General features: G+C 38.1%; 1 protein-coding gene across 1 annotated transcript in view; it reads right to left on the bottom strand.

Annotated features, from left to right (window-relative positions):
- The window catches only part of DIAPH2 (diaphanous-related formin 2), a 1,391,152-nt gene that overhangs the window by 1,241,278 nt on the left and 124,648 nt on the right, over window positions 1-25,226 (bottom strand). The window contains exon 4 of the mRNA XM_006872015.1: window positions 23,060-23,164. Within this exon, the coding sequence (XP_006872077.1) occupies window positions 23,060-23,164 (105 nt within the window). The remainder of the gene's footprint in view (window positions 1-23,059; window positions 23,165-25,226) is intronic.

Raw genomic sequence — 25,226 nt, 5'->3', positions numbered from 1 at the left:
AGTGGAAAAGCAATTCTCAGCAAGGGCCAAATGGGAATGAACCCGCTCAAAGTCCTGGGTACACTGCCCTTTTGACAGATTATTTACAACCATTGCAAGTGCTCCAGTCTTTGGATGCATGTGACATTTTAATTATGTAAGATGCTCTATGACTTGTGGAGCCCTGGTATGGCACTGTGTGATACGCATTAGAGTGCTAACCACAAGGCTGGCAATTTAAACCCACCAACCATTCCTTCAAAACCCTATACAGGGCGGCTATGAGTCAGAACCAACTCAATGGCACTTAACAACAACAAATTACTGGTAAGCATTACTACAGGCAACCAAATGATTAGCTTTTCTCTCTCCCAGTTCACTTAGCCACCTAACAAGTATACCTGGGCTTTACTATCTAGTAGAAGTATTTGGGCTTCCAGAGGAACAAACAAGATGGCGGATCGGGTGGACGTGCAGTGAGGAGCTCCATCAGTAACAACACAGAATACCGGACCAAACAGGCTCAGGGGATGGTCTCAGGACACTGAACCACATATAAAGGGATATTTAGAAGGTTGGAAGGCTTATAGCTAGGGGAATTTGCAGCAGAAGCAAGAAATCCATTGCTTTCTAATACAAGACTCTCAGCTGCTCCTGGAGCCGCCATCTTGGGTGAAACCAAGCAGGGGGAAGGATCAGAGCAGCCATGGCCCACCTGACAGAACAGTGGAGATAAACGTGTGAACATGCTTTTTTTTTAAATCTGTTCATTGTATGTATTAGAAAAGAAGCCCTGATAATATAGTGGTTATACATTAGGCTGCTAATCCCAAGGTCAGCAGTTCGAATCTGCCAGCAGCTTTGCAGGAGAAAGATGAGACTTTCTGTTCTCAGAAGGATTTACAGCCTCAGAAACCTTATACAGGGTCGCAATGAGTCGGAATCAACCTGAAAACACACCACCACTACATGTATTAAAAAAGGACCTCTGAGAGCGAAGCAGGTTACAAGTCAAAGTCAACAGTTTGAATTTACCAGCTGCTCCATAGGAGAAAAATGGAAGCTTTGTGCTGTCATAAAGATTTACAGCCTCAGAAACCCTATACAAGGTCACTATGAATTGGAACTGACTCCATGGCACATAACCACCATCACCACGAACAACTTAAGTATTTAAAAAATAGTAAGAGTAGTAGTTTGAAATTGAGAACAAAATTATAAAATTATACTGTTACCAGAGTTAAAGAAATGTTCTTATGTGTTAATCATTTTATTCCTGATTTTTGTGATTTTAGTTATTTCTCCTTAATACGTCTAACTGAAGGCACCATGTTTTGCTTCAAAGTTGGTCTTGCTCCTGACTTCTTTAAAAACGCTCAAGTCACCATCATTCTAGTCACCCATGCTTGAACTTTCAGTCATTACAGATTCACATAGCTCCCTCTGCCCTTTTTAATCATTTACTGAGGCTGATATATTCTACTACCACAATCTCTCTCTCTCATCTCTACCCTCCATTTAGTTCTAACAAACCACACTCCAGTTCAGCATCTTATTATTTAAACTATTACAACAATCCCAGCTCGAGCCCCCTGCTCTGGCCTCTAACCTCTTGTATTTCCACTGCCACATTAATCTTTCCCAAATACAGCTCTGATTTTGTCACTCTACTGTTCAAAGCCTTCCAAGGTTTCTATGAAAGTGTTAAATCCTATGCCTATCCTTCCTAATCGCTATGGGTTGGAAGCGACTCAACGGCACATAACAACAACAACAACAACAACACTCCTTCCTAAAAAGATCTCAGCCTAGTTTTCCAAATTTGCATTCCATGACAAGAGCCCTGGTAGTGTAATAGTTACGTGCTCAGCTACTAGCCACTGTAGTAGCTGTACTATCGAAGATTACAGTCTAGGAAACACTATGGGACACAGTTCTATTCTGTCATATAAGGTGCCTATGAGTCAGATTCAAGTCTATGGCGTACAACAACTACTTTTAACGTGGTTTTTCATTCAATTATCTAGCTACTATTGTTGCTGTTAGGTGTTAAGTCAGTTCTGACTCATATCGATCTCATATAGGGCTCCCGAAGAGTGGCTGGCGGATTTGAACCACCAAACTTGTGGTTAGCAATCCAGTGTTTATCCTACACTTCCACACCAGTTGGTTATTAAACACCCCCATACTTCCCCCCCTGTTCATCCCATTCCATAATGGTCTCCTAAGGTATTCTCCAAATACTCTAAGCACACTCCTACCTCAAGACTTTTGATATTATTCTCTCTGCAATGGAGCCCAGGTGGCACTGTAAGTTATGTGTTGGGCTACAAACCACAAGGTCCACAGTTCAAAACCAGAAGCCACTCTGTAGGAGAAAGCCAAGGCTTGTCTGATATAAAGTCTTGTAAAGCTCTGGTAGCGTAGTGGTTACAAATCGGGCTGCGAACCTTAAGGTCAGCAGTTCGAAACTACCAGCTGCTCCGCAGGAGAAAGATGAGGCTTTCTACTCCTGTAAAGATTTACACCCTCGGAAACCCTGTACAAGGTCGCTATGGGTCAGAACCGACTCGACGGCACTTACCAACAACAACAACAACAAACCCTATACAAGGTCGCTATAAGTCTGAACCAACTTGTCAGCACTTAACAACAACAACAACAAACCCTATATAGGGTAACTATGAGTCAGAATCGATTTGATGAGCATGGGTTTGATTTGGGTTGGTTCTCTCCATGTTTTCCCTAATTTCACTCAGGCCTCTGTTCAAATGCCATTCCTCACAGAGCCAACCCATCACATGCCCATTTTGCCTTTTGTCACTACCTGCCATTATACTGGATATGTGTCTTACGATCGATTTCCTTGAATGGAATGTAAGGTCCATGAGGACTTAACTGTGTGGTTCATCATTCTAACACCAGAAAAATGCCTGGCACGCAAATTCTTTGTTCATGGAATGAATGAAACTATGGCTAAAGAAATTAATAAGGTCACAGGGAATGAATGAGTGGTGAATCAGGTCTATATTTGATGACAAAACACCTTTTCAAAACCTTGCTGCTGCACTAGGCATTCAATTATTTATATCATTAAATTATCTTATATTTAACACTATAGTGTCTGATTGTTTTCATTGTTTTCCAATAATCACATGTAATCATGTCAACTGTTTTCCCCACTAAACAATGCTGCTTGTTTTTCCACCTGCAGATCAATTATTCCTGACTTACAATGAAACCAAATCAATCACTTTAGCTGTTTCCAAATTTTGTTGTATGCAATGATTTACTAAATAATAAAACTTTTATTTTCATTTAAAATGTTGCTTCACAGTAAGTTGGAGTAAGAAATCAGTGAAAAATTATTCTCTACCCTACTCAAACTTCTCTTTGCTACTTTAAATATTCACAAGGAAGATATTTTATCATTTTCCTTCATAAACAATATATATACCAAAGCCTCAACTATTTCATTAAATCTTTAAAATAACTTAGTCAATATTACCTTGCAACCACATAGGAATCTTTGATTTTCTTTCCTTAAAGCTCAGCTTCCTATCACATAACACACACCAAAAAAACCCATTGCCATCCAGTTGATTCTAACTCATAGTTAACCCTATAGGACAGAGTAGAACTGCCCCTCCCTATGGATTTCCAAATCTATAATCCTTAACAAAGCTGACTGACCCATCTATCTCCCCAAATAGCACCTACTTTCCAATAATAGGCAGAGTAGGCTCTTCTCTTCTTACAGCTGAATCCTTTAAACCATATTTGACCCAGATTAAGTCCTATTTTCCTCTTCAAATCTTCAAACAGTATACACCTTGAAAACTTTTGTTTTGTTTTTTTAAAGGCAGCTGATGGTCTTCTCTGATTTTACCATATGCTTCTCATATTATTTGATACTAGATATTTTTAAAGAATTCAATTTATTTTAAAAATACAATTTGAACCTAATATTTGCAAGTTGTTGTTGTTGTTGTTGTTAAGTGCCATCGAGTCGGGTCCGACCCATAGCGACCCTGTACAGGGTTTCCGAGGGTGTAAATCTTTACGAGAGTAGAAAGCCTCATCTTTCTCCCGCGGAGTGGCTGGTAGTTTCGAACCGCTGACCTTAAGGTTCGCAGCCCGATTCGTAACCACTACGCTACCAGAGCTCCTTGTTAAATACAAGGTTCCTTGTTAAATACAAGTAATTAACTTCAAAACTATCATAAATTTAATATTGTTATCCCCATTGGACAGGTTTCAGCTGAGCTTCCAGACGAAGACAGACTAGGAAGAAGGATAGATAGCCTACTTCCGAATAGCTAGTCACTGAAAACCTTACGAATAGTAGTGGAGCACTGTCAGACAGCACCAGAATACTGAACACTGAAAGAAGATGAAGAACACCAGAATATTGTCAGATATAGTGCCAGAAGATGACTGAGGAAGAGCTGCCTCCCCAAAGTGGAGTGAATGTGATGACATGAATATAGTAAAGCCTAAGGGACCTTCATTTTGCTAATGGGGCAGGACTCAAAATGAAGAGAAACATCTGTAAATATCCATTAATAATCAGAACAATGGATGTACAAAGTACGAATTGAAGAAAATTGGGAAATGTCAATTGTTACGAAATAATAAAAACAATTTATTTTCATTTGAAAAGTTGCTTCACAATAAGTTAGAGAAAGAAACCATTGAAAAATTAACTAACATACCCTACTCAAAATTCTCTTTAATACTTGAAATAGTCACAGGGAAGATATTTTATCATTTCCCTTCATAGACAATATGTATACCAATATATATATATACATACATACATGAAATGGAACACATACACATTGATATCCTAGGCATTAGTGAGCTGAAATGGTTTGGTATTAATCATTTTAAATCTGATAAGCATATGATTTACTATCATGGGAATGACAAATTGAAGCGGTATGGCACCTCATTCATCATCAAAAAGAACATATCACGATCTGTTTTGAGGTACAATGCTGTCTATGATAAGATAATATCCATACACCTACTAAGAAGACCAGTTAATACAACTATTATTCTACTTTGCACACCAACCACTACAGCCAGTGATGATGAAATTAAAGAAAGCAACCAGCTTTTTCAGTCTGAAATTGATCCAACATGCAATCAAGATGTATTGATAATTACTGATGATTGGAAGGCAAAGACTGGAAACAAAGAGGAGGGGTCAATGGTTGGAAAACATGGTCATGGTGATAGAAATGATGCTGGAGATCACATGATAGAATTTTGCAAGACCAATGACTTCAACATTGCAAACAACTTTTTTTCAACAACATAAAAGACAAATGCATACATGGATTTCACAAGATGGAATACATAGAAATCAAATTGACAACACATCTGTGGAAAGAGATGGTAGAAAAGCTCCATATCATGAGACAAAACAAGGCCAAGAGCAGAGTGTGGAACAAACCATCATTTACTCATATGCAAGTTCAAGCTGAAGCTGAATAAAATTAAAACAAATCCACAAGTGTCAAAATATGACCTTGAATATATCCCAACTGAATTTAGAGATCATCTTAAGAACAGATTTGATACATTATACCCTAAAGACCAAAAACCAAAAGAATCACAGAATAATATCAAGAAAATCATAAAGGAAGAAAGCAAAAGTCATTAAGAGGACAAGAAAGAAGGAAAAAAAACAAAATAGATGTCAGGAAAGTCTCTGAAACTTGCTCTCCAGCATAGAGATGCGAAAGCTAATCAAAGAAATGAGGAGGTAAAAGAGCTGAATGGAAAATTTCATAGGTCAGCTTGAGAACACAAAGTCATATATTATAATGAAATGTGCAAAGACCTGGAGTTACAAAAACCAAAATGGGAAGAACATGCTCAGAATTTCTCAAGCTGAAGAAATAATTCTAGCCTTAACTTGCAGTACTGAATGATTCTATGGGCAAAACATTGAATGATGCAAAAAGCATCAAAAGCAGAAGGAAGGGATATACAGAGTCATTGTACCAAAAGGAAAAGGTTGAAGTTTACCCATTGCAAGAGGTAGGGTATGATCAAGCACCAATGATACTGAAGGAGGAAGTTCAAGGTATACTGAAAGCATTGGCAAAGCACAAAGCACCAGGAATTCATGGTATATAAATTGAAATCTTTCAACAAACTGATGAAGCACTGGAGGCACTCACTTACATCTATGCTAAAAATTTTCAAGAAATCTAGCTGGCCAACTGACTGCAAGAGATCTCTATCTGTGTACATTCCAAAGAGAGGTGATGCAATAGAATGCAGAAATCATTGGATGTTATCATTAATATTGTATGCAAATTAAATATTGCTAAAATAATTTAAAAACAGCTTTGAACATACATTGACAGAGAACTGCCAGAGGTTCAAACCAGATTCAGACAAGGGTGTAGAATGATGGATGTCATTGCTGATGTCAGACGATCTTGGCTGAAAGCAGAGAATACCAGAAAGATGTTTACCTGTGCTTTACTAACTACGCAAAGGCTTTCGATTGTGTGGATAATGACAAGTTGTTAACAACGTTGCAGAGAATGGGTATTCCAGAACACTTTATTGTGCTCATGAGTAATCTGTACATAGATCAAGAGGCAGTTGTTCGAACAGAACAAGGGAACACTGAACGGTTTAAAATTAGGAAAGGTATGTGCCAGGGTTGTATTCTTTCATCACATTTATTTAAGTCTGTATACTGAGCAGACATAACCCAACAAGCTGAATTATATGAAGAAGGATGTGGCATCAGGATTGGAGGAAGACTCATTAACAATCTGCAATATGCAGATGATACAACCTTGTTTGCTGAAAGTGAAGAACACTTATTGATACAGATCAATAAGTATTTTAATTCAGTATGGGTTGCACCTCAAGGTAAAGAAAACAAAAATCCTCACCACTAGACCAATAAGTAAGATCCATATAAATGGAGAAAAGACTGACGTTGTCAAAGACTTCATTTTGCTCAGATCAGCCATCAACACTCATGAAAGCAGCAATCAAGAAATCAAATGACCTATTGCATTAGCCAAATCTGCTGCACAAGACCTCTTTGCAGTGTTCAGAAGCAAAAGTGACAGTTTGAAAAGTAAAGTCTCTCATACTTCGGACATATTATCAGGAGGGACCAATCCTTGGATAAGGATACATGCTTGGTAAAGTGGATGGTCGGAGATAAAGAGGAGGCCCCCAAGTATAATGGGCTCAAGCATAGCAATGATTGTAAGGTTGGTGCAGGACTGGTCAGTGTTTCGTTCTGTTGTGAATAGGTCGCTTTGAGTCAATGCTGACTCAATGGTACCTAACAACAACAACAACCATTTGCTTTATGGGTGACTAAGTTTCAGAGAGGAGTCCTGGTGTGCTGCTGTAGGAGAAGCATTAGACCACAAAGGCGATTTGAACCACAAGTTCGGCAATTCAAACTCACCAACAGCTCCTTGGAAACCCTATGCAAGATTGCCATGAGTTGGAACCAACTCAGCGGCACTTAACAACAACAACAACAAGGTTCAGAGAAGTCCTTAGGTGATATAATTTATGCACTACTTCTAATCTACATATTGGCCGTTCAAACCCATTCAGTAGTACCATGGAAGAAAAGGCCTGGCGATCTGCTTTTATTTTAAAACTATAGCCAAGGAAAGCACTTCTACTCTGTAACACATAGAGGTGCTGTGTGACTCAATGGCAACCAACAACAAGGTTCAGAGAGATTAAGTTAAGTCACATAGCTAATATATAACAGAGTTATAATCTGAACCCAGATCTGTTAACCTCGAAACCAGTGATTTCAAATAACAATTGTATTCCTTTATATGGTCTATGTAGTCCTGGTTGATGCGGAGGGTTAATGCACTGGACTGTAAGGTTACTTTGAACCGCAAGGTCGGTGGTTGAAGCTCACCAGCCCCTCCTCAGCAACCCTATACAGGGCCGCTATAGGTCAGAACCAACTTGATGGCACTTAACAACAACAACATATAGTCTATAGTTTAAAAAAAACAACACACCCAGACTCACAAGTGATAGAGAGTATTTCTAAATGATATAGATTATTATAAACTGAGGTACAATAGAAGTATTATTAAAAGTAGCCTTAAAGGAACATATAATTTAACACAGACTATTTAATAAAATAGAAAAATTATGACTGAAAAGTATTAAAAATAAACTGCTAAAAGAGTTCAGAGAAATTACTGGAAGGAGATCAGGAGGTTTAAACTGAGGAGAAACTTCACGGAAGTTCTGTGGAGAAAGTGCAGAATGTGGATAAATGAAGAAAAACATTCTATGCAAAAGGAATACCCTTAGAAAAGTCAGAAGCAGGGCTGCATGAGGCTGAGGGGGTGGTTGTGTTCAGGAACAGGCAGATTTCTAGCTTAATTTTAAAGTAAAATTTATGAAAGAGAAAAATAAGACTGATGGTGTTGCTAGATCCAATGAGTCGGTTCCCACTCAGTTCCGACTCATAGGGACTGATGGCAGTTCTAGAGAAAAAGGGTTTCAAACTCCTCCATTTCATCATTTGATAGACAAAAGAAAAACAGGGCCATGTAACAACCCACTGCCATCAAGTCGTAGCAACCCTATATAGGACAGAGTAGATCTGCTCGTTAGGGTCTCTGAGACTGTAGAGGTTTCTGGGGCTATACATCTTTAAAACAACAGAAAGCTTAATCTTTTTCCCACGGAACGGTTGCTCGGCTTTAACCGCTGACCTGGTGGTTAGCAGTTTAGTGCTTATCTTACAGAGGCACAACGCTCCCTTGTTTTGTTGTTGTTAAGTTGTTAAGTGCCGTCAACTGGGTTCCAACTCAAAGTGATCCTGTATACTGGTACCAAGCTGCGAGTGATGGGTTGGAACCGCCAACCTTGAGGTGAGCAGTCCAGTACTTATTCTACGGCACCACACCAGGACTCCCTTGTTTTCGGGATACTAAAAAACCGGGTGTTAGGAATTGCAAAGACTCTCTTTAGGAAGAGAGGGCAGGCATATGTTTAGAATGCACTGGCAATGAAATGAGAAAAGGGGGCAGGCAAATATAAGATCACAAAGACAATAGGGAGCCATTTGTTGTTGTTGTTATGTGCCATGGGGGTACGTTCTGACTCATAGCAACCCTGTACAGGGTTTCCGAGGCTGTAAATCTTTACAGGAGAAGAAAGCCTCATCTTTCTTCCGTGGAACAGCTGGTAGTTTTGAAACGGTGACCCTGAGGTTAGCAGGCCAATTAGTAACCACTATGCTACCAGAGCTCCTTTGTTGTTATTATTAACTGCCGTTGAGTAGATTCCGACCCATAGCGACCCTGTATAGGGTTTCCAAGGAGCAGCTGGTGAGCTTGAACCACCGACCTTGCAGTTCAAACGACTTTGCAGTCTGACTCATTAGCCCACAGCACCACACCAGGACTCCATTTAGAGGTCTTGAAAAAGAAAATACAGCAAGCTGTTTGCTAGCTGAGTAGAGCATGCAGGGTGAAAAACTGAAGACAGGGAGATTGCTTAGGAGGCTACAGCAATCACAAACATGTTAAATAACAAGAGTCTGACCTAATAATGTAACTGTGAGTAATTAGGGCACAGAGTTGAGAGTTATTTAGGAGAAATAATTAGCTGAACTTGGTTATTGATTGTATGTATGGTAATGAGTAATATTTCACTGACTTCTAGCATAAGTCACTGAAATACTTATGGTGCCAAGACAAGAAATAAAGGCTGACTCTATCCACACAGAAATATATTCAAGATTCCTTGTATCCCAACTTCATTATTTAGTCCTACCCTTCCTACACCTGGTCATCAGTTTAATACAGGTAGGTCCACACCTACACACACAAAAGCCTCCTGGGTAACCTCCCACACAAATCTCCATATTAATCCAGTGTTTCTCAAAAGTTGCCCCTCAAACTACATTCTTCAGAATTCCCTGTGGACTTGGGGGTGGGGTAAATTTCTTGGCCTTACACCAGAACTCATAAATCACAATCCTGGGAAAGGAGAATAAATTGTGTATTTTGATGCACTTTCAAGTTTGAGAACCATTAATCTAATCCAGCCTACTTAGTAATATCAAATTTATTTTTTAAAGAACACTGTTTTCGTTGCGCTACTTCCTTGTTCAAACAAGTACCTAATTTTCTTGCCTGGATTGTAAGGTCCTCTTTGAACCTGATTTTCTAGTATTTCCTTCTTTCCATTATACATGCAATCCCCAGGTTACGAATAAAATAAATTCCTACCTATATCTTGAAGTCGTAAGTGGAATTTGTAGGTGAGTCAGAACAGGTTCTTATTTAACCTTACTTTAGCACAAAGGCTTGAAGCCTCCCCCCCTCCCCCCTTAAAGCTGCATGTGCAATCAAGTGAAGGTGATCATGATGAAAAATGTGTTGCAAGTAAAGATTGGTTTGTTCCATGGTTTCAAAGTAAGAGCAAATTTACATGACTTTAGGGACTTCCTGTTTTGGAGGCAGGAGAAGCAGAGTCAGGTAGGAAAGGCTCCCTGGGGAGGTGCAGAAAAACCAGAGAAGGTGCTTTCACGGAGCAGCTCCAGAGCTCTGGATCTAGTATAAGGTGCAGGGCTTCAGTTTCCCACACCCAGCGGTGGAAAAATCACTGTAGAAAGGAAAATATTGCGATTTCGGAATCAAGCAGGACGGGGACTCTCCCTGCAGCCACTCCACCAGGGCTGAGTTCAGAGGGCCACACCACAGCCAGGCTGACACAGTGATACAGTGCTAAAACCCACTCTGTGACATTTGAAAAAAGAGGTGTGGGGGATTCTACACATTTTTTCCTCCTCTCCCCTGTCGCACCCTGTCTGCCCAGCCCGGACACCTTCAGGCGGGTGGGAGCGCACCCCCAAAAAGGTACAGTGTTGAGCCCACAGTTTTCTCATGGCACAGAGAGGAGGAGCCCCATTGGCCCCACGGGCTGATCCTTTGGCAGCTGCTTATGACTTCTAACTCTGGGAAACAGCCCTAAAGTTGACCTTGGCAGGACCCTTTATTCCTGCCTATCCAGCAAGAAAAACCAGTTCTGGCCATACAGACTAACGGTATGAACACTTTAAAACCCCAACATAAAAGGCAAGCGCCAACACCAACTACTACGCACAAGGGCACAGCTATTTTGAGAATTACGCTGTGTAAACGTAGATACCTACCTGACCTTAAGAGATAAAAATAGTGGACAAACTTTCTACCATTAATTTCTCAATATCTATCTGAGTACCTCCACAGTGGTGACTAGAGGAGGGGCCCAAGCAAGTGGGCACCCCTACCCTCTGCTGGAGGTTTCAACTGTGCATGCAGCAAAAGCTACTGGTCAGTTGGCTACAATTTTATTTTTGTATTTGAGTGGAGATTTCTGTCTCTGCTTTTATATTGTTTCTGCTTTTGGTCTTTTTGATCATACCTATTTCCTGGGGGTGGGAGTTTTCTCTCACTACGTTACCCAGAAGAGACAGCAATTGTGGACATACAGCCATGCTACAAGCATACCCCATAATATCCCACCATCTGGACAGGTGCCAATACCAGCTGCTAGGCATTAAACATGAAAAAGGAAGCCTATCTCCAAATCACATCCACCAGGAGGCACTCAGTAAGCTTAACAACACAACAAAAGACAATCATTTAATCATTGAAAATGCACCTAACTACTGAAAATGTCCCCAAAAAAACAGCAACAAGAGGTCTCAGCACATGTCCAAAAACAGAAAAGAGTAATTGAGACAAATGAGCTCAAGGCAGACATAGACTTTCCACAAGAAGCGCAGGCTTTTGATTTGCCTGAGAGCAATGATATGGAAACAAATTTAAATGCTTCACAGAGGAGTGGAAGAAAATAAGAAGTCAGGAAAGTGCTACAGGAGCAATCAAATAAGATAGATAAAGCATTGGAAACAATCCAAAACATGCAAAACGAGGTCCAGATAATTAATAATAAAATATCAGAAATGGACAATAAACTGAAAGAGCAAAGGAGTATAATTGAAGAGATGGAAGCCAGAACCAGCGAGCTGGAAGACAAATCTCTCAATATTACTAAGATAGAAGAAGAAGAAGCAGAAAAAAGGATTTAAAAAATCTGAAGAGAGTCTAAGATTCATGCTGAGGAGTAACTTAAGAATTATTGGCATTCCAGAACAGAAAGAAACAGAAGTCCACAGAGGAGATAGTTGAAGAGCTACTGGAAGAAAATTTCCCTAACATCTTGAAGGATGAGAAGATAAGCATTCAAGAAGCTGTACCCCCAGGAAGGATAGAGCCCAAAAGAAAATCACCAAGACATATCCTAATCAAGCTCTCCAAAATCAAAGACAAGGAGAGAATCAAAAAAGCTGCTAGGGAAAAGAGAAGTGTTACTTACAAAGGCAAACAAATCAGATTAAGCTCTGACTCCTCAGCAGAAAACATGCAGGCAAGAAGGCAATGGGGAGACACATAAAACCCTAAAAGAAAAAAAAAAAAAAACAACTGCCAACCAAGAATCGTCTATCCAGCAAAACTATCAATCAAATAAGATGGTGCAATCAAAACATTCCAGGATAAACAGAAACTAAGAGATTTTGTCAAAGCAAATCCAGCACTTCAAAACATCTTAAAGGGAATTCTTTGGACTGAAAACCAAGAAGAACAGACACCAACCAGAGATTAACAGACGCAGCAACACCACCTGGAACTCAGACAACAGAGAGCAGAGTCCAGAATAGAACAAAATTACAATGAATTCAAAGGAGCTGGGAGGTCAACCGAAGATCAAAATAATAACAATGTCAAAGAAGGGAAAAATATAAGAACAGAGATCCAGGTGGTGAGGAGATCAGGTATATTGCAGGATACAATGTTATTGTTGAGACTGTCTTAAATGGAGGGAAAAATTAATAGACTATAGGGTAACCCCAAAGAAATTTAATAGTTCATAACTTATCCTGAACAAAGCAGAACAAGGAAACATGAAAACTAAGAAGAAACTGACAAGAAAGAGCACAAAAACACAAACTCAGAACAGGAAGGCATGCAGAACAAAGGAACAAACAGCACCACAAAAAATTAGCATTATGACAGCAATTAATTCATTGTTGTTGTTGTCAGGTGCCATCGAGTCGGAACCAACTCATAGCGACCCCATGCACAGCAGAACGAAACAATGTCCGATCGTGGGCCAACCTCATTACCGCTGCCACACTTGACGCCATCAATGATGCCACCTGGCCGATCCATCTCATTGGGGGTCTTCCTCTTTTTCTCTGAACCCTCCATCTTATCCAGCGTGACATCCTTCTCCAGCAACTGTTCCCTCCTGACAATATGTCCAAAGTATTAGAAACGATACTTAGCCATCCTGGCCTCCAAGAAGCACTTTGGCTGCACTTCTTCCAAAACAGATCTATTGGTTCTTTTGGCAGTCCATGGCACTTTTAGTATTCTCCTCCAACACCACAACTCAAAGGCATCAATATTGATAATTACACTGAATATCAATGGATTAAATGCACCAGTGAAGAGCCAGAGAGTGGCAGATTGGATTCGAAAACAAGACCCTTCGATATGCTGCCTGCAAGAGTCACACCTTACACACAAAGACAAAACCAGACTAAAAGTTAAAGGATGGAATAAAATATACCAAGCTAACTGCAATAGAAAACAAGCATAAGAGATAAAGAAGGGCACTATCTCATGATTAAAGAGTCAACTGAGCAAGATGACATAACCATAATAAATTTACATGACTTGAAAGGGCTTGTACAAGTTTTCTTAACTGGGAGATGCCTATATATTTTTTTTGTTTCAACATCTTTTTCTCCCTTTCCAGAGTTCCACACACACTCATGGCTTGGTTAGTTCTCCAAGCCTTTGTGTTTGGAATCACTGACAGAACTTGGGAGCCTTGCCATAGCTTCCTTTCCCTAGTCAAATTCCAATCATAATAACAATTCTTGAAATACAAGCGGAAATACAGAAATTTACAAGTGTTCCCTAAGTATTCCAACGCCACTTCTTTTTCATACATATGAATCCCCATTACACTCGGCAGTTCCCGATTATATGGACAACTCCTACTTGTCATCCCCACCCCTCTCTTTTTTTTTTTTACTTTTTATTGTGAATTGAGTGAAGGTTTACAGATAAGACTATCAGCTACACATTTGAAAAAATCATACACTTTCTTTCAGCTCAATGATTGCAATCCTCTCCATGCAACAAAAGTTGTTGTGCTTCTTCCCAGTGGTTCCTATTTCCCTTTCACCCACCTTCCCATTCCTTCTCAACTTTGTCCTTAGGTAAATGTTGCCTTTTTCATTTTGAATGATTGACCATTCCACTATTCATAGTGAGCATTTACTAGTGCTACTGTCTCCCCTATACAAGAGGGTGAGTTCATTTCTAGACCTGAAGGGTGGTGGAAGGCTCAGGTTCCTCCAGTCTGCTTCTGACCAGGAGAGACTGGTTTTTTAGTTTTGGTGGGGTTTTTTCATTAAATAATTTTGAAGTTTTTTTCTACATATTCTGCCACTCTATCCATGATCCCTTTCATGATCCCTTTCAGAGGTAGCTTCAGGATTGTTTAGTTCTTCTAGCCTCAAGGCTAATTATTACTTCCTTGCATCTCTAATTTTTTTTACTCTACTTAGTTCCAAAGGGGTAGAGATGAATAGTTGCACCTTAGATGACTGTTGACAAGCTTTTAAGACCCCAGTCTCTACTCACCAAAATAGGATGTAGAACATTGTCTTTGTGGACATGTTATGCCAACTGACCTGTCCTCAGAGACCTACTTGCTCTTTAAAGTGATGTAAATTTGCCCTCATTTAAAATAACTGAATCAATAACTAATCAAAATCCCATTGCTGTTGGTCAATTCTGACTCACAGTGACTCTATAAGGCAGAGCAGAACTACTCCATATGGTTTCCAACACTATATAACTCTTTACAGAGGCAGAGTGCCTCATCTTTCTCACACAGAGTGGCTGGGAGGTTCGAACCACTGACCATATGGTTGGTATCCAAACAAACCACTATATCTGCAGGGCTCCTTACAAAGTCTCTAACCAGTAATATAAAAGAGGATGGTTTTATCCCATTCCATTGAGAGATACACATGTGTGTACTCTGGTAAAACAGAATAAGGAAGGACATAGCACCATAAAACCACTGCTATCAAAACAATTCTGACTCATAGTGACTCTATAGAACAGAAGAACTGCCCCATAGGATTTACAAGGCTGTAATTTTTCCTGGTGCGGTGCTGTGGGATAAAGCAATGGACCACAAGGTCGATTTGAACCACAAGGTCAGACCTAAATGTGAATCCCACAATTATGAAGGCCATCAATGAAAAAATAGGGACAAATGTGAGGGCACTAATTCAGGGAATACTCAGACTACCAAACATTTTGAAAACCACACAAACAAAAGTAGACAAAATAGATGAGTGGGGCATACTAAAATTAAAAACTTATGTGCATCAAAAGACTTCACCAGAAGAGTAAAAAGGGAACCCACAGAATGGGAAAAAATCTTTTGCAATGACACATTAGACAAGGGACTTATTTCTAAAATATATAGGAAACTACAACACGTCTACAAGAAAAAGACAAATGACCCAATTAAAAAATGGGCACAGGACATGAATAGACACTTCACCAAGGAAGAGATCCTGGCAGCCAACAAACATATGAACCACAAGGTCAGCAGTTCAAACTTACAAGTCATTCCTTGGAAGCCCTATACACGGTCACTATGAGTTGGAATTGACTCAAAGGCACTTAACACCACCACCAACTTTTACAAAGCTGACTGCCATATCTCATGGAGCAGCTGGTGGGTTCATACTGTTGACCTTTCAATTAGCAGCTGAGTGTTTTAACCACTGTGTCATTTGGGCTCTTTGAACCAACCCTGGTAGTGGTGCCGTGCCATGGCATTCCAACTCACAGTAACCCTGAAATAGGGCTTCAGAGGCTGTAAACTTTTTTTTTTTTTTTTTTTTGAGACTGTAAATCTTTACGGGAGCAGAAAGCCTCATCTTTCTCCCACGGAATGGTTGGTAGATTCGAACTGCTGACCTTGCAGTTAGCAGCCCAACTCATAACCCACTACACTACCAGAACTCCTTTGATCCAACCCTACTCACAAATTCTTCATTACAATTACCTTCACTTGGCTACACATGCAGTTTTTAAATCACTGAAAAGGCTTCTAGTCTTTTCTTGCATTAAAGTAAGGCTAAAATAAGAATTGCATGCACTTACAATGACTTATCTATAAATTCTTAAAGAACAGTTAGGAACAGATCTCATCCACATACTAGGGACTGCCTATAATCCCCATATATAATCTAAGATTTAATTTTTTTAACACTCAAGAGGGCCTCATTATCCTTTAATTCCACTTTCTATGAGCTTTTTGAAGCCCTCTCATATACTGTTGAAACTTTAAGATCTTATCTCATTCTTATTTTCCAGTCACCAGTGCACCTTTCAGACTTCTGCTGTGACGCTGTGGATCAGCACTGGACTGAAAACCACAAGGTTGGCAGTTCAAAATCACCAGCTGCTCTTCAGAAACCCTATTCAGGGTCTCTATGAGTCAGAACCAACTCGACAGCACAGAACAGCAACAACAACAAGTGTACTTATCACAGTTCTTGGCATATAATAAACACAAAATAAACATTTACTGATTTTTGAAATAATCAAACTGTCAAGATATCACATGAACAAAAAGAAACCCAAGAAGAAATCAACTTTTACAATCAAAACAAGTGCTAAAGACATTCACTATTCTAGATAATGCTGTATTTGGCAATATCAAATTTAATGTTCTCTGCTCTGTTCTCTAAAAATAGAATGCTTACTCATGAAAGCAAGGTAATTACAAATCGCTTTCAATCACAATACAAGCCATTTTTGGTATTTTACATAATAATGTATCATGTAATTATAGTACTGAAACACAATGCCTTTGAGTATAAAACCTGTAAATGACAGCAACAAAAAGAACCTTAAGAGATAATTTAAGTCAATCACCTCAATTTATCCATTTAATAACTGAAACCCAGGAAAATTACAAGACTTGACCATATCACAGAGCAAATTAGTAACACTCAACAAAGGCAAGTACACAGGCCTTCTCACTGCATGCCAAAGGTTTTCTTACACTGAGTCACTGAGACTAAAATCAAAATGAGATAGCTAAATACTTCCAGTTAGTCTAAACTAACATGTTTAGAGTCTCCCCTGCCATCCTGAGAAACAACATAAAGTAGTATTGTAAGAGACGATTTCAACTGAATCAAAGTCTGAAACCTAGCACAGGCATAATTCCAAGGAAAACGTAAACATTTCTAAGACAAAATATACAAGCACAGTCTATTTTTTAAAGGACATTCCAAAACCACATGAGAAAATTACTTACCATAGCTAAATTCTGATCTCCTAAACATAATATTCATCTCACAACTTTGTTTGATAAAAACAAGCACCAGAAGAAGAATCAAACATATAAGGTTGTCAGCAAAAAAAAAATCATTCCAATTCCTAAAAGCACAAATTTAGATCTAAGGGTAAAACACATCTTTTGTACTCACCGTAACTTTACTTCCAACTATCTGCATGTAGTGGTCAACGGAGAGTGGTTATGGTGTTAAAAAACAAAACAAAACAAAAAAAAAAACAGCAACAATATTAGTAATCAGAAGCTTGTCACATAAGTTTAGCGTTTAGTAAATTAGTAAATAGCGCACCCTATTTACGCTTTTAATACTTTACATCTAGAGGCTAAAACAAATATATCTGTACTAGTTTCTACCAAATAAAAATTGTACAAAATCTGTGAAATAAGGATTCCCAAATAAAAGATAATCAGTATTTGAGGATTTGTTTTTTTAACATGCTATAATGGGCTTCTCATACAGTGCAATTTCAGCATCAAGTGATACAAAATTAAGTGTAGTGAGGCATTAGATAGTTTACCAGCTCACAGCACCTCAAAAGTATCAATAGAAAAAAAAAATTTCCCTCTTGCCTCATAATGACAGACATACTGTTAGGATTGAAATGAGGCACTTTAGAATACAAATGTTACATTTAAAGCCATGCATTAATTTAGGGAATGAGCTTTAGGTTAAAAACTTGAATCCTTTATATTTACATAAATGAAAGGTCTATAATGGTATTATATTTGGAAACTTAAAATTACAAAGAAGATAGATTGCTTATTATTCTAGCTTTCTAGGTCATCCTAGCATTTCTTTTATAAGCATTCAATATATAATATGAAGACAAAGAAGCATATTATATATAAACATGCACATATTCATAAGGAAGAAACTGTTCAAAAATAGCAACTTCTATTGAGAACTCTGGTGTGGCACTGTGGGTTAATGCGCAGGACTGCAAAGTCAGTTTGAACTGCAAGATTGGTGGTTCAAGCTCACCAGTCACTCCTCAGAAACCCTATACAGGGTAACTATGAGTCAGACCCAACTGAACAGCACTTAACAACAACAACATTGAGTTTTCTAAATGGATAAAAGATAAGAGAATTTCCAAGAGGCAGAATAGTGTCTAGGCAAACAAGAAGTAAAATCTTAGTCCCAAACATAATTTTATGCTAAATTCCAAATATAAATCAAATCTTTTTTATCAGATTCCCATGTTTGATTATCACGAAATGTCCAAAAAGAGCTGATCCACAATCTAAAACCATTGATCTGAAAGCCACTAATAATTACATGCTCTATTTTTTAGTTAGTGCTTTAAAAATACAATAAAAATTAAATTGAAATAACAGTAAAAGTCATGAGTTGAACAGTATAACACAAGGTGCAAAAAGATAGCTTCCTAACAATTTTTTTCAGAGGAATCCATGAATCTCCAAACAGAAGTAATTTCTTAAATAAATAGTCAGTCAACAAACTAGTTTACAGGCAGTGATTGCTTAGGTGACTAAAGACTGCTTTAGTACCATTAACAAATGTCTGTATTAAAAGATATGGTATTGCCCTAAAGTATTTCATCTGACCAAAAAGATCAAGGTTTTATGAATCCCTGTTTAACACAAAACAAAAAACCAAGAGCAAAAAAATATGAATCTATCATAACATAAAAATGCCACTCCATATAACTCAGTGAAAAAGAAAAAAACAAGACTACACTGAATTTAATAATTCATTCCGATTGCAAAATTATTGCATTCAGAAGTATATATAAGTAGACTGAATTAAGAGAAACTAGTTTGGTCACATTTAAGTACAATTGTTTCACCATACTCAGACCACACCCAGAAAAGACGACCTGATAAATTACCTGAAAATGTCAAAAGCAAAACCATAATACATGAACATACACAGATATACTATATCTTTTACATTCTAGTCATTCAAGACAACATAACACATGTGTAGTGCCTGTTGAAGTTTTTCTTTTTTCAAGCGGCAGGGGACTCTAGACTCAAGAATAGGGACTGTGTACTGGCAGCCGGGTGGCGTGCAGGGTATATCCTTTGGTGTTTGAATGGTTATATATTCCTGAGTGCTTCGGTAGGTGTACAACCAAAAAAACACAGAGGGATTGGAAGCAAATGCTGTTGAATGATGATGCATAGAGGGGATTGAAATCATTGCAATGAAACAAAATATGATAGGATTCATGTAAAGCTAATGCTCTCCAGTGTAAACTATCACTCAATTCACAATAAAAACTTACAAAAAAACAATAAATAAATAAAATTTAAAGAAAGGAAAAAGATAACTCTCAATGGCTGAATTGTTCTCCGAAATTTATGAACATATTTTTAATTCACAACTTCAAAGATTGTGATTTAAGGCAGAAATATGCTAGATTCTTAATATTCTAATAATGACATTGGCATTTCAAAAATTACTGTTAGGATTTCAGTCAGTAACTTTTTCTCATAAATGTATATACGTGTACACATATACTGGTAAGTGTCACTACTCTAAATCACTGACATGCGTCTCCTTTAATATTATGTATAAGTATGACAACTTCTATATTATTAACAAAGTTCAATTTTCCATTTCTGAAAACATATGCTGGTGTTCTGAAATATAAACAGACTGTCCTAGATAATTTGTGGCCAAATTATTACATGTGCCAACCACCCTATAGTGATTTCAGCTCACAGGAAAGAGAAGGGAGAGAAGAGTCTTTTTTTATTTAAAGTTCATCGCTGACAGTGCTATTCAAATTAATATTTTCCCCCTGTAAACATTCACACAATTTAACATCCTCTACCATGGTGTGGCGCTGTAGGTTAATGCACCAGACTTCAAAGCCTTTTGAACTACAAGTTTGGTGTTTCAAGCTCACCAGTCGCTCCTTGGAAACCCTATGCAGGGTCATTACAGGTCAGAACCGACTCGACGGCACTTAACAACAACAACAACCATGTGGCTTTAAATAGGGGGTTGAGGTGAGGAAAAGGGAGACCTAAATATATCTTTGTAATTTCCTTTATATGCTCTTATTCTACACTAACTTCAACAAATTAAATACATAACAAAAGACATGTATGTTTTAGAATCTGGGTTTGACCAAGTATCTACGCATCACTTCACCTTACTTTCCTGTACTTATTCAGGAACCCAGGAAAATGACGGACATTTCTTACTGAGCTCATGGCTTGTTTTGTTTTGTTTTCAGATTCCATACAAAATGAATAATGTAAATGTCAAAGGAGGAAATGTACAATTTATGTTCAGTTTTAACTATATTTCTCACTGATGTTTTACATGTGACTATAAAACACTTTTCCACCAGAGACTTTGTTTTTCTTTTTTCCTTCAAGATGGAAATTTTGACTACCTAGAAAGCATTTTCATAAAGGAGCGGTTTCAATCATATTTACGTTAAAGAAGGCTATACTGCAAATCAGTGAGTGTACTAAACAGATAGATGAAAAGGTAAGTGAAAAAAGTACAAAACATGTTAGGCATATCTAAAGCATAATGAAAGACAGACCGCAGGATAGAAATCTTGATTATGCATAGGTAAACATGATGAGTATCATGATCATCAAGAGGCCAAGGTATTGTTTGTAATTGAATAGTACCCCACTCACTTTCAAAAGGAAACTACACAAACATTGTCTTTTGTTTAATGATGAAGAACACAGCACTAATTAATGTCCACCCAAAGTGAGAAAGCTTTAAAACATCTTTTCAATGGGCTTTCCTAATATCTGTTTCATGAAAAATGTTAGCAAATAAAATGTATATATCCCTTGAACTTTAATGAAAGTGCTGTGCACATATCAATTGTTCGGCTATATGCTGAGTGAACCAAATAAGAGTCATAATGAGTACAGTACTGGTTATGAGGCTAATGCCTTTAATAGGAAATTCCAAGCCTTTTGAGAAACAGCCATCTTATAAATAAATCAATTCAAGAGAATTCATCAAATATTTACCAAAATGTCAGCATTTTCACCTAACCTAAAATATGTCTTTTTGGGGTTTTTTCTTTTTGGGTCAACTGAAGAGTAAACAACATATGAACACATGAAAAGAGTTCTGTGTAGGAGACGGAGAGCAAAAATCATTCAGTCCCACATATATACACACAACAACAACAAAAAATGAGCCAGTGATACTAAAAACATCTTATCATTAAAAATACCACATGATTATTCATACATTATTATCTGTACTTTGCACTCAGATTTAGTTACATAGATTTACTAGTGTATTTGCCTTTAGGTACTTGAAAAATAACACTGAGTGTACAGCCTGCATTTCCTACAGCATTTTACTGTGAACAATAACTGGAGTGCAAAAATGAGAAGAGATTCATCAGAATTTCAAAGTAAAACCCTATGCATCACCTAATTCTATTGAAAACGACGCTCATGGCAAATTTCACTTATCACTTGAAACATATTTCTGCCCTTGGATACCAGAAGAAAATTAAAAAACATGCTGTTGCTCAGCTCTGACAGAGCTGCAATGTGTTATGTTTAAATAGCTCAGCATTTAGATTTAGCTTGCTTAAAGTACAATATAGAATCAATACAGTCGTAGAATCCAGGGCAAAATACATTAGTAATTGTCACTGGAATAACTGTACTGAAGTAGAATTAATAGGATATCCATATAATTTTTAAATTCATGTTTGGCAGTGAACTGTTATTTCACCAAACAACTTTTTAAATTTAAAATATGTCTGAATGTGTGTGTGTGTGTGTGTGTGTGTGTGTACACACATATATACATGTGTGTATATAAAGTGATTTTATGGACTCTAGATATGAAAGGTTTTCTATACAGAAAAATAGACATTTTACCATTTCAAAACTACATTTTCTTACAAAATGAAATCACACATGAAAGCTACTTTTGGAATCATGTTAGAAAGTAAATGAAGGAAAATATTCTCTTAAAACACTAAGTTTTTTTCCGTTGATAGCAAGTCCTTTCAATAAACACTACTTGCAAATTTCTTGAAACTCACAAAACAGATTTAATTAATAAAGCTGTACAATGTTATAAGGTAGTTTATATAATTAGCATCACATTAAAATAATTTTTAAATGAACAAAAGTGCATATTTTAAAATATTGTCAAAATGCCACGCAAGCAGACACCAGACATGTAGCTTTAATATAAATTAAGTGAAAGTTTATGACTATGCTACATTAGTAATCTCCCTCAAAATCCAACATTTTCATCTAACAAACCATACATGCTGTAGAATATCTGTAAATTGCTATCAATTTTCAGTAAGTGCACAAAACCTCTGCTCAAAAACTCGCAGGATTAATAACTCAGAGCCTTCTATCCTTAGTCTTTCTAATTTAGAATAATGAAGTATCTAATTTCTAAATATGAAGAGTTTTGGAAAAAATATGTAATAATAGCTTACAAAAACATGTATAAATTGTGTTCTAAATAGTCTAGATGAGTACTTATTGAGACTAGAATGTGAAGCTTTGAAGCCTTTTTTTGTTTTGTTTTGTTTCAAAACAGATAATGCTAGACTCATTATGTTGTTTCTAGGAAAGTGTCACTACTTACAGATTTGGCAGTGGCAGAAATATACTGGCCAACCATCTCACGTTTGGTAGTAAAATCTTTATTTCGCAAAGGAGCTTTACGTTCTTCATTAAGGTTCATATCCTCCTGTTAGAAAGAAGACATATTGTGAGCATTGATAAATTTCTGCTTAAGAGATGTAAACGTTCTAAATATTAATATCCCCTATAGATGTGGTAGCATAGTGGTTACATATCGGGCTGCGGACCGCAAGTTCAGCAGTTGGAAACTACCAGCTGCTCCAAGGAAGATGAGGCTTTCTGCTCCCGTAAAGATTTACAGCCTCTAAAACCCTGTTCAGGGTCATTATGGGTCGGAACCGACCAGACGGCACTTTACAGCAACAACAACATATCTTAAAATAAGGAGCTCTGGTAGCGTAGTGGTTACGACTGGGGCTGCGAACCACAAGGTCAGCAGTTCAAAACTACTAGCTGTTTCGCAGGAGAAAGATGAGACTTTGTACTCCTGTAAAGATTTACAGCCTCGGAAACCCTGGACAGGGTCACTATGAGTCGGAACCGACTCCACGGCACATAACAACAACAGTATCTTAAAATGGCACCTGTAGGTGGCACAAACAGTTAATATGCTCAGGTGTTACTAAACAAACGCTTGGAGGTTTCAGTCCACCAAGTTACTTCTAGTCAAGTCCACCAGGACCTGGTAATCGCCTTCTGAAAAATCAGCCATTGAGAAACTAGGGAGCACGGCTCTTCTCTGATTCACACTGGGCTGCCACAAGTCAGAGTGACAACTGATAACCATGATAGTCAGAGTCATAACCATGATAACTGGTGGTGGCAAAAATACCCACTGCCATGAAGTCAAATTCCAACTCAAAGCAACCCTATAAGACAGAGCAGAACTTCCCCATATAGTTTTCCAGGCTCAAATCTTTATGGAAGCAGACAATGTTCTTCTGAGGAATGGTTGATGGGTTTGAACAGTCAACCTTTTGCTTAGCAGCCAAATACTTAAGCAATGCACATTGGGACTCCGCTTTACACCATAATCTTAAGTAATTTTAACCATATATGCATGGCACATACATCCACCCAATTAGGTAATGAACAGAACGGAAAAAAAAAAAAAGTTAAAAATAGTGTTTAACTATCATACAAGATGGACTGGCAGTTTACAGCGCTGTGGGTTAATGTGACAGACTGTAAAGTCGTTTAAACTGCAAGGGTGGCAGTTCAAGCTCATCAGCTGTTCCTTGGAAACCCTATACAGGGTCGCTATGGGTAGGAAGCGACACAACAGCACTTAACAATGACAACATCATACAGTCCTATTTATTTATCTTGATAATAAAAACAAAACATAGAACCCTTTACTATTTGGTATTAAGAAAACTATTATCCAGAAAATGAAATACGGCTTACAAATTAACTCAATATATCATACGCGCTGGACTGCGAACCACAAGGTCCGCGATTTGGGGCTGCCAGGCGCTTCACAGGAGAAAGATGAGGCTTTGTGCTCCGCAAAGATTTAAAGTCTCGGAAACCCTATAACAGGATCGCTAGGAGTCGGAACTGATCCGGAGTCACATAACAACAACAGCATATAACTATAAAGTGTCACTGAAGAAAAAATTCATGAGGAGTTACTGGATTTGGAAAGGCATAAAAATTGAAATCAGAAATATAGTTGTTGTTGTTGTTGTTATGTGCCGTGGAGTCGGTTTCGACTCATAGCGACCCTGTACAGGGTTTCCGAGGCTGGAAATCTTTACGGGAGCAGAAAGCCTCATCTTTCTCCCGCGGAACAGCTGGTAGTTTTGAACTGCTGCCCTTGAGGTTCACAGCCCGATTTGTAACCACTACGCTACCAGAGCTCCTTCAGAAATATAGTTAGATAACAAAAATCACTTATGAGAAATACAGTTACAAGAACACATTCCTTGAGCTATGTTGTTGTTGTTGAGTGCCGCAGAGTCGATTCCGACCCATAGCAACCCTGTGTAGGGTTTCCAAGGAGCAACTGGTTGAGTTTGAACCGCCAACCTTGCAGTTCAAATGGCTTTGCAGTCTGGCGCATTAACCCACAGCGCCACATACCTGTACTGTAAACTGCCAATCCACAGCACCAAACCAGGACTCCTCGAGCTCTAGTAAGTTGTAATTTTGTTGAGAATTGTACT

This window comes from Chrysochloris asiatica, unplaced genomic scaffold (genome assembly GCF_000296735.1).
Source record: "Chrysochloris asiatica unplaced genomic scaffold, ChrAsi1.0 scaffold00180, whole genome shotgun sequence".
NCBI classification, from domain to species: domain Eukaryota; kingdom Metazoa; phylum Chordata; class Mammalia; order Afrosoricida; family Chrysochloridae; genus Chrysochloris; species Chrysochloris asiatica.
The sequence above is the reverse complement of the archived record's forward strand: the minus strand, read 5'-3'. Positions and strand labels throughout refer to the sequence as shown.